This window comes from Polyodon spathula, unplaced genomic scaffold (assembly GCF_017654505.1).
Source record: "Polyodon spathula isolate WHYD16114869_AA unplaced genomic scaffold, ASM1765450v1 scaffolds_4194, whole genome shotgun sequence".
NCBI lineage: Eukaryota > Metazoa > Chordata > Actinopteri > Acipenseriformes > Polyodontidae > Polyodon > Polyodon spathula.
In genome coordinates, this window is record NW_024475651.1 from 1 (window position 1) to 10,634 (window position 10,634).

The window sequence follows — 10,634 nt, forward strand, 5'->3', positions numbered from 1 at the left end:
CACCAAGAAACATTGTGTCTGGAAACACGGAAACAGCAGCAAGCATACACCAGGAAAAATTGTGTCTGGAAACACAGAAACAGCAGCAAGCATACACCAGGAAACATTGTGTCTGGAAACACAGAAACAGCAGCAAGCATACACCAAGAAACATTGTGTCTGGAAACACAGAAACAGCAGCAAGCATACACCAAGAAACAAACACTGAAACAGCAGCAGCAAGCATACACCAGGAAACATTGTGTCTGGAAACACAGAAACAGCAGCAAGCATACACCAAGAAACATTGTGTCAGGAAACAGCAGCAAGCATACACTGGGACACATTGTGTCTGGAAACACAGGGCAGAAGTTTAATGCAAGTTGTACTCACGTACTATGTTCAAAATTAGGGCGATGATATCACGTGTGTACCACTGGTGTGTCACTGTGACGGAAAGATGAGTTCTGGTGATGAATCTTCCTCCCGACCTGTGAGGGCGCTAAAGAACGGGAGGAGAAGTATCTGGAAGGGCTGGCCTGACAGTTCGTTTCCCGGTCATGGAAGTGGGTCAGCCTGGAAAGAAGCGCGACTCTGTTGTAAGACCGTATTGATTTGAAAGGTAAACGAGAAGCAGCTGCAAGTAATAAGGCAGCTGCAGCCGTTTACCTAGATATCATGCAGGATTACATATAGGGGCCAGGGTAACGCTGATCTTCTCCTTCGTTTGGGTTAAACAGTGGAAGAGAGAAGGACTGAGAGAGGAGCTCTCAGAGTGGATTGTGTTCGTGTTTTGTATTGTTGTGTCTGTCCGTGTAACTGTCTGTTTTTGTATTCAGCACTAGACAGTTAAGCACACCTCCGGAGCTGTCGCCAGGGTCAGCACGATCCGGAGCACCACTACGCACCACACAAGCTGTGTCTGCACCGAGCACCTGCACGTCTGCACGCACCCAGGACTGGTGACCGCGTCTTGTGTTTGCTCGCGTTTCATAGTTTTTAATGTTTGAAAAAGATAAACTATTACTTAAAACGGGTAGGAACTTGTATAAACGTGTTAACTGAAGGGTAGATTCCCCGCCTGTGCGATTATATTCAATCCTCGCATTTTCAGTACCAGTCGATGAGAATGAGTTGATTTCGCGTGTGGTCGTGTTTTGTTAGTCAGGGCTGGACTTGTTGACTCCACGGTAAAAGATAAAGAGATCAAGCTTGTGCTTATAATAAGGAAGATTAAATTGCTTTCTTTTGTCTGATCGAATTAAAACATTATCAGTAACTGTACACATTTGCCACACTAGCCCTTACAAAATCCTTTAATATCTCCACAGTCTAGAGTAGTACCCTTATATAACTTTAAGTAAGTTCACGTGTGTTTTCTCATAATCGTTGATTGGTACTGTAAAACAAAAACATGAATTGAAAATAATCGTAAAAGAATAGGTGCAGTGACATAAGGGCATATTCAGAAAGACATAAATCGCATTTCCATCTATACAGTTAGCAAAAAGAAATTCTTCCGTTTCCCTAAAGATGCAAAACAATTTAGAATTTGGCCACAGACATGCAGGTTTGTATGCTATTTTAAAACTAGAAATTAAGAATATAACAACATGTTAGATATTGCTTTTGATAAGATATTGCTGTGAGGTATTTGCTGTACATAACTAGATTTTGTGTTCTTTATACATACATATGTGAACGCATTACGTAATTATAAAATAAACGTTCAAATTCCAGCACTAGATGGTCACCAGCTAATGTTGTGTTTTGGAAAAACTTAAGCTGGTGTGAATAGTTCATGAGCTCTTTCTAGTCTGACCAGCACCTCCCAGCTCCTAGCTGGTCTGACCTGCTCCAGCTCTTAAGCTACTCGTCTAACCAGTGTCTCCCAGCTCCAAGAACCAAAAAAATCGCACACGTATTTTCCTTTAACGTATTATTTTGTTGTTTGATTGTATCTTTGTATGAAATAAAATGCAAAAAACCAACAACAATAAACAATAAAAGCTAAGAGCTATTATTATTATTAATACAGAAATTGTTTTTAAACGCAGCTTAAATAACCAATTAAAAATAATTATTATTACAAGCTAAGATATTATTATTATTATACATTGTTATTAATACATATATATATATATATATAAAAATATCTAGTATATATATATATATATATATATATATATATATATATGCTCTAAAGAAAGTGACAATGTAAAACAAAGAAATGAATTAAAAACAAATCTTAAAAGAACAGGATACAAAGAAAGAATTATAGAGACAACGTTAAGAAAAGTAGATAAACTAAAAAGAGATGATCTACTAGATTATAAAAATAGAGATAAAAAGGTCAAGAGAGTCCCATTAGTAATGACTTACTCTAAACTTTTGCTTAATATTTCTAAGATAGTTTGGAAACACTTGCGATTCTACATAATTCAGAAAAATTGAAAAAAAGTATTTCTTAAGGCCCCAGTTGTAGCATTCAAAAGAGAAGCTAATTTAGGTGATATTTTAGTTCACAGTAAACATAAAAGTCACAATAGATTCTACAGATACTTGCACTGGTGCATGTAAAGTGTGTAAATACATGGACAAAAGAAAAAATATAATTAAACACAAGAACAACACATATCCACTAAATACTAATATCTACTGTAAAAATAGCAATGCTGTTTATGGAATAGCCTGTGAGAAATGTGATGAAATAAAATATGTTGGAGAGACTGGAACAACTTTATATAAAATAATTCAGAACCACCTTTCATTAATTAGAAATAAAAAAATGAATGACCCAATAGTACAGCACTTCACCAGTCAAGGACATGACATGAATGATGTAAAGTTTGTAGTATTAGAACAGCTAAAATTAGACAATGCGACATATAGAAGAATAAAAGAAAGTAAATGGATAAATAGACTGAACACGATTATGCCAGCGGGACTCAACAGAAAAGAATGAACTAATTAATTCCAATAAATATATAAAAGTTAAAAATAATTAAATAAACAAAATTAATTCAAAAGTTGTGCATGCTGATGCGTTGGGGAGGTCAACCCAAGGCTGCTCCTCAGAGCCAGCATTGCATGATAATATAAATATCATGTCTTTTTTTATGTTTAACATTATTGTTATACGTTCCTACCTAATTATTTAGAGGGCAGCATGCCTCGCTTTAAGACACTGTGCTGCCAGCTGGACATATTAAAATAGATTTTTAACTTGTCGATCAGGCCCATCTTGAAGGACCATTCAGGCAGGGGGTCTCCCAGTGCTAAGTTCTCGATATAAAAGCATACAATAAAAAACTGCCAGCTGCGTGTCAGTGTGATCGACCCAAGTTCTCAGTAAGTGTCCTCCCAGAACAGAGAAAGAGGGGGATTCCCCAAGAGTCCAGACCCCTTCCTGCTTATTACAGAACCCGTTTCCTGGTCAGATTTGAAAAATCCCCCCAATTAGTTGAATAGTTTCACTAAAAGAAGGAGGGTTTGGAACCTGTTGGGCGATGGGTATCCCGGTATGAAAAATATATAAAGAGGATGAAACCACGGCAGATACACAGCTCAGTGACAGAACACTGTGATACACAGCAACCTACTGAACAACACCATGCTCTCAGCACTCAAGGTAATCACTGCATTCAAACTCTCAGAAATGTGTGCATTATTATTATTATTATTATTATTATTATTATTATTATTATTATTATTATTATTATTATTATTATTTTCTGTCATATAGCATATTAATTTTATCTGATTCCTTTTTAAATTAGTTTCAGAGAACTCCAAGGCACTTTTCCTGCCTGCGACTTCTACATAAATCTGCAGTTGAAGGTAAACGTTTTAAAAAGCTACTTGATTAAAAAAAAAAACTGTGTAAATAATGTCGATTTAAGGATTTCATACTAACGCTAATTGAATGGACCCGATTATGTTTAGATGTTGTTATTTTAGTCCATTATTGTAGAGTTGATGCTCTGAATACTAAAGTGAGGCACAGGCAGAGACTGACCTGCTGTTTGTTGCCCTGCAGTGCAGGAAAGGCCTGCCCCAGAGGGGACAGTCACCAGCAGTTTTGGAGGGTTCATCCACTCTGTGCACCCGGGCCAGCTGTCAGACACTGTGCTGCACCGCAGTAAGAGGATGATCCTGGACAGCATCGGGGTGGGGCTGCTGGGAAGCACCTCCCACGTCTTCCAGCTGGCTCTGCAGCACTGCCAGGTAATCCTTCAGCTGAGGCTTGCACTGGGCTATGGTACAGAGGGCACACAGGCCAAAGAAATGAGCCCTGGCAGTACAATTTTAATATAAACCATTCCTTCAGTACTTACCCCATTTCACTGAACAGTCACCATTCCAGTTGAAATTTGCATTGTCAAACCAGGGTGATGATAATCAAGAATTGAACTTGCTTGTTTCCATCTTAAAGAACGTTCAGATCCTATAATGATCTGTGATTAACTCTCTTTGCAGCAAATGTATGCTCCAGATTACATCAGTTCAGTCTTTGGTCGATGGCACACAAGACTTTCTCCGAGTCTGGCAGCCTTTGTCAATGGAGTAGCGGTAAGTCTCTGAATTTGTTTACATAATGCTCAGCCCTTTCAAATTGTAAAGCTGTAGTCCATGAAATGAGCACATTGTAGCAGCTGACAAGTTGTGCAGCGTGTGTCATTTTTCATTACACTGTCTGCAACTAATTTCCATGAAAACACCCCTTGAAATACTGCATTCCAAAACATAAATCATCGTGAGGCTGGGTTGCCAATATTTACTATCAGTATATACATACACAAATCAATAGCTCTTGGAAGAGATGTGTTATTATTTCAACATAAAATAGTTTAAAGGTTCATTTTATCTCTTAAGCAATTGTTTGAGAAAAGCCAACAAGTGTACTTTACAGGTTACTTAGCAGATGATTAAGGAGTAGTTCTATAAAAAGTCAAAGGAGAAAAACTTTTCCATAATGCAGAAAATTCAAAACCAAAGTAATGCCTCAATTGTGCAAATATAATATAAATTAAACAGTAGTGATGTGTTCATTATAATGGACATGTGCCCATCGGGCAGTGACTGTATTAAGGACACATTCCCATTATCCCTTTGTGTATGAAAGTTCAAGTTTGTATTCATGTCCTTGAGGTTTCTTTTGTAGGAAGATGGGGCACGGCCAGGCTTCCTCGCAGTCAGGAATGTCACTGGAGATGTCACACTGTGCCAGACACTTACTGTGCCCTCACTTTCTTCTTTGCAGGTCCATTCAATGGACTTCGATGATACCTGGCACCCAGCCACTCACCCCTCAGGGGCGGTCCTTCCTGCCCTGCTCGCTATTGCTCAGATGTTGCCTGGCAACGCCAAGCCCAGTGGGATGGACCTCCTGTTAGCCTTCAACGTGGGCATTGAGATTCAGGGCCGGCTCATGAGGTTCTCCAACGAAGCCCAAAACATCCCCAACAGGTGAGGAGACTGCTGCCAAACAAACTTGGCACAATACTGTAGTGCTGCCAAGAAGGAAGTGTGCCAGGATTCTTCCAGCATGAACGAGATCGTGTTTAAATTTGAAAGCAAATCTTAATCTGTTTTTCTGTTTTTTTTTAGCCTCACATTGATTATGTTGTTTTTATTGGAAATTATTATTACACTTTCCTTTTCTTTTAGAAGGCATGATAATAAATGTTTGTCTATCTGAGTTTGTTTTTAAATCAGAATTTTAAAACCATTAAAAAACATATATAATGTAAAATACTCTCTCAGTTACTAGGGTGGTCATGCCAGTGTTTCTCCCTTCAGGTTCCATCCCCCGACTGTGGTGGGCCCTCTGGGTAGTGCTGCTGCCTGCTCCCGTCTGCTCTCCCTGGATCGCTCGCAGTGCTCAAACGCCCTGGCGATTGCTGCCTCCCTAGCAGGGGCTCCCATGGCCAACGCTGCCACTCAATCCAAACCTCTTCATATCGGGAACGCAGCCCGACTCGGCATGGAGGCGGCACTGCTGGCTTCCCGGGGCCTGGAGGCCAGCACGCTGATCCTGGACTCGACCCCAGGCTGCGCTGGCTTTAGTGCCTTCTACAACGACTACCTGCCACAGGCACTGCCCTCCCCAGAGGAACAGGATCCCCGCTTCCTGCTGGAGGACCAGGACATAGCCTTCAAGCGCTTCCCTGCACACCTGGGCATGCACTGGGTGGCAGACGCAGCGTGCTCAGCGCGGGGGCACCAAGCGCGGGGGCACGCTGAATCCGAGCACCAGGCCAGACACTCCTTCCAGTTCAACGCCTGCACTGCTCTGCTGGACCGCGAGGTCAGTGTCCAGTCGTTCAGCCCAGCGTTCCTGGACCGCCCCGAGCTGCTCAGCCTCCTGAGCAGAGTACGGGTCGAGCACCCCCAGGACAACCCTGCCAATTTCAATAAGATGTACGCAGAGGTGCTGCTGACCCTCACAACAGGCAATGTCTTGAAGGGTCGTTGCGACACCTTTTATGGACACTGGAGGAAGCCACTGAGTCGTGACAGTCTGCTGAAAAAGTTCCGGGCAAATGCTGGGGCAGTCCTGCCAGGAGAGAGGGTGGAGGCCATCATTGATGCCGTGGAGAACATAGAAGACATGCAGGACTGCTCCCACCTCACCATGCACCTGGAGTGAAGGGCTTCATGACATCCTTTGATGACGTACACTAGAAGAAAACAATTTGAAGGCACTGGGGAAAAGATCTTTATGCCATTTGTGTTTTGTTTTACTGTATTATTGTTGTTGTTGTTGTTGTTGTTATTATATAATGCATAGTTTTAGTGAGTATTTACCCAATCATACTCAATTGTAAGTAAAGCAGTGGTGTCATGGTATGACAGATAGGGACAGTCACCTTTAAACCACACAGTTTACACAGATTATACAATGTATATACTCTCATTTCTGATAGCACTGTGAATCTCACTAATGCTCTATTTATTGAATTATTGTTATTTTATTTAATCTTTTACAAAATTGTATTGTGTGTAATTTCACAGTTTTGTATTGGAATTGCATACTGTTGATTTGTGTAGCAGGTCACTGGTTTGGAAGATATCATCTGTCAATTCTATCAATTAAATCATCACCTACAGGATGACAATGTGCATACAAGATGCAAAATGTGAAACCAATATGATGCCCCTAGTATGCAAATATAATACAAATGAAACAATTGTGATTGCTTTGGTGTTTATTTTATTTAATTGAAAAATATTCTTAGTTACAAGGTATAACACAGTACTTTCATTTTCTACCAGCTTTTAATCATTACAAAGATGTTTCGACTTTAATAATTAATTCAAAACAGTGTAACTCAAAACAGTACCTTGTTCTAATTGTGATATGAATTGACTAATAGAAAGTTTTAATTTGATTAATAATTGTGAAATGTACAATCAGTAATGGTTTTATGTTCTAGTTATGTGATGTGAATTAAAACGTCTTTTCTCAAGTGAATTGATTAAATACAATTGTGGACCTTGTCTGAGAGAGTTTGCCAACTTTTATTTTGTGAATCTATTAGTTTGTTTGTTTTTTTTACTACGCACCTCACCAGTTGTTGATGAGCGCTCTACCTTTTTGTGATACATGAGTTAAGTAGTAATTAACGACAGTGTTTAATGTGCTACCTAGGAAGTGTTAGCCCTTCCGTCAATACCCTTCCCCTGTGCACAGTTAACAAAATGAGAAAAACACCTGCCAGGTTACAAATGTCACGGGTGGGTGCCCTGAGATAACCTAGCTAGTGTACCTATGTAGCGGACGACTACGCCATTTTTTGGACCTTCGTAACCATATAGTTATTTCTTTCTCCCATATAGGTTCTTTGTTCCCCGGGTTTCCCACACAATGGGGCAGCGTCTGGTAAAACAAAAGTTTATTTGTTCTCAAGAGTAAAAAATCGTTAAAACCAAACCACACAGCAATAAAAAAAAAATCAAGTTAAGCTTTCAAAAAGGGAGTGCCAAAAAAAGAAGAATAAAATAACACCGCACACTAGGCACCAGTGGTGTGTACAATAGCCACACCAAATACAAATCAAAAAGAAAATAACCATCCTATATTGTCCCAACACGACAAACAAAAATAAGAAAATAACTCCAAACCCATCCCTGAATATTGTCCCAGTGCTGGTCTGTCCCCAAATCAAAGTTCTTGTTGCCAATGTTCATATTCTCCCTCCCCCTGCGCGCTCTGCCTGTACACACTCCTCCTGGTTCTTCCTGTCTTCTGTGTTCCTGTCTCAGCTTTTGAGTCAAAACCTTTATATAATCCTGCCTAGACCGCCATTGGCTGTGGCGGGACTTCCTGTTGCTGGGATGAAAGTGCTCTACCCAACAGGCAGCCACAACACACATAAAACCAACTGGGGGTTGAGATAAGCAGATTCCAATAAAAAATAAAAAAAAACAACAATACACAAAACCCATAGAAAATTCATCATTTGTGACACTAACAAGCCAAAAACTTCCTACTAAGGCTTTAAAATAAATATTGTGAACTCTTATTAGTGCTAGCAGCATTATCTCTGCTCACCTTCTTATTGTCTTGAATATGTATTTTGTTTTATATGCTGCAGCCCTGAAAACACTTTGGGGTAGATGTTAGTATAGTGCAGTGTAAATAAGTGTGGATGCAAAATTCAAATTGCATTGCGGACAGGCAATTATTTTGCACTGCGCCCTATATAAGCTTAAGAGCAATGGAAATTACTCAACACGCACAAATAATTCTGATAATGAGGGACTCAACGAGCCCATCAGCCTACTTAGCACCGCACATGCAGCCCAGAAGTGACGGAGTTAGGAATGCAGAGAGCAGTAGGTGCTGGATGACATTTGTGGGGCACGAAAATACAAACAAAAAAAAATATGTCAAAGCAAGACAGCAAAGTCCTCTTTGCGCACGGAAAAGAAAAGCTTTCTGAGAAGGAGCTGAGAGTCCTTACAGCTGAGGTCAGTCAGCATGAAACTGAGTTGTTTGGAAAAGCCTCAGCCAACATCAGTTATGCTAGTATCCTTAGGAAATGATATGTATTGGCCTGCCCTTTTCAGCAAGACATGCAAAAAGTTGCCTAGCACTCTGGAAAAGGTGGATTGGGCTATCTCTCCAGACATTCCAACTGCGGTCTGAAAGGAACCAGAGGCTAAGCAGTGCAGAGCACACAGCACTTTGACATGTGCAGGGATAGCAGCCCCTAGATTGACAGCAGGTGCAGAACGCCAGGTGAACACCATTCTTTACGTGCGCAGCAGCTGCTAAACACGAAATTACAGCCGCATTATGGGGGTTTTGCACCCACAAATCACTTTGCGCCTATTCTTACATCTACCCCTTTGAGTGCTGTACAAATTGAATATGAATGCAAGAAAAATGTGAAACTAGAGAAAATAATCAAATCATGTGCAACTAATTATAACAAATAATGCAAATCTGACTGTGCATAATAAGGCTGTAATGTCCATACAAATCCCACATGTTTCAGAGGGCTTGGAATTACAGCTGACCACAAGTGTTCCTTTCCAAATAACCTCAATGCAGCAATTCTGTCTTTTCAGAATGGCTGCAAATATGAGTTCATAAAACTGATAAATGATGACCTAGGCAGAAAAAACAATAGTGAATAACAGGGGACACATACTCTATTTTAAACAGGCATTCACTTGAATATTAAGACAGTGTATAAAGTATTGCTGTAATAATAGCTGAGCAGTGTTTCACCTTCATAAAGTTCAAGTGAAGGTTACACAATCTCAGTTTTAATGTCAAGTCCATTTTTTTGCATATAACAGGGTTTGTTATGACAAAATACACCAGGGACAGTTTTTGGATTTCTTTTTGTTTATTTATTGATAGATGAAATGGTAGCTATATCAGTCCAGAGATGATCCACAAAGAGAAGGAGATGTAATGCCTTTTTATTAATATGTAAACATCAATCTCTCTTTTCTACTTTCACCTGAAGAAGAGACCTTTGAGGTCTTGAAAGCCAGTGATTTAATTGTTGTTTAGTTAGTCCAATAAAAGGTATCACATCTCCTTCTCTTTGTCTAGTTATTTATTGAAACACATAGATTGTGTTCTATTACATACAGACAGTGAATAAGAAGCAGGATAACTCACACTGAAACAAACATGAGCAAATACTGTAGTACCATCTAAAGCCACTAATAGTATCCTATACAATACTATAGTAAATACTGCAGGTAACTACATTGTTTTAAAACAGTGTTGTCATATTTTATATGGATGATCATTTTACAAAACGCACATTTTACGATGTTAAAAGTGTCAGTAGTGTGAGTATCTCACTCCCATTGTACACCCCACAGCCAGACAGGATCACAGCTCCACGCTTTGCCATGGTGACCAGAGCTCCTTCTGAACACAAACACACACACAGAGCACCATCCTTAAAGCAACCTGTAAGTGCACTGTATGCAGACAGACTTGTTCAGTCACCGTCCCACAACATGGTGGTCAATCCAGTGCAGGGCAGGCTTGAGGCACGCTCATGGGACATAGTGTTGAAGCTCACAATGCCATTGCAATAGAGAGGACTAAGAGCTTCAAAAAATCCAGAGTATATTACAGAAACAAGAGGAAAAAGATATAATAACCTAGTAAATATGCA

General features: G+C 40.0%; 1 protein-coding gene across 1 annotated transcript; it reads left to right on the forward strand.

The window, feature by feature from the left end:
* The first annotated feature begins 3,286 nt into the window (after positions 1–3,286).
* LOC121312635 (cis-aconitate decarboxylase-like) lies at positions 3,287–6,761 on the forward strand. Its single transcript, XM_041244338.1, has 6 exons — positions 3,287–3,610; positions 3,759–3,819; positions 4,019–4,206; positions 4,459–4,551; positions 5,243–5,448; positions 5,782–6,761. Exons 1-6 carry the CDS (start codon positions 3,593–3,595, stop codon positions 6,629–6,631), a joined length of 1,416 nt encoding a protein of 471 aa, XP_041100272.1. The 5' UTR covers positions 3,287–3,592; the 3' UTR covers positions 6,632–6,761.
* Positions 6,762–10,634: the final 3,873 nt, after the last annotated feature.

Excerpts from the sequence above, each read along its gene's own strand:
- LOC121312635 (XM_041244338.1), top strand. Across the intron at positions 4,552-5,242 it reads CCTTTGTCAATGGAGTAGCG|GTCCATTCAATGGACTTCGA; the intron begins GTAAGTCTCTGA and ends TCTTCTTTGCAG. Across the intron at positions 5,449-5,781 it reads GCCCAAAACATCCCCAACAG|GTTCCATCCCCCGACTGTGG; the intron begins GTGAGGAGACTG and ends TTCTCCCTTCAG.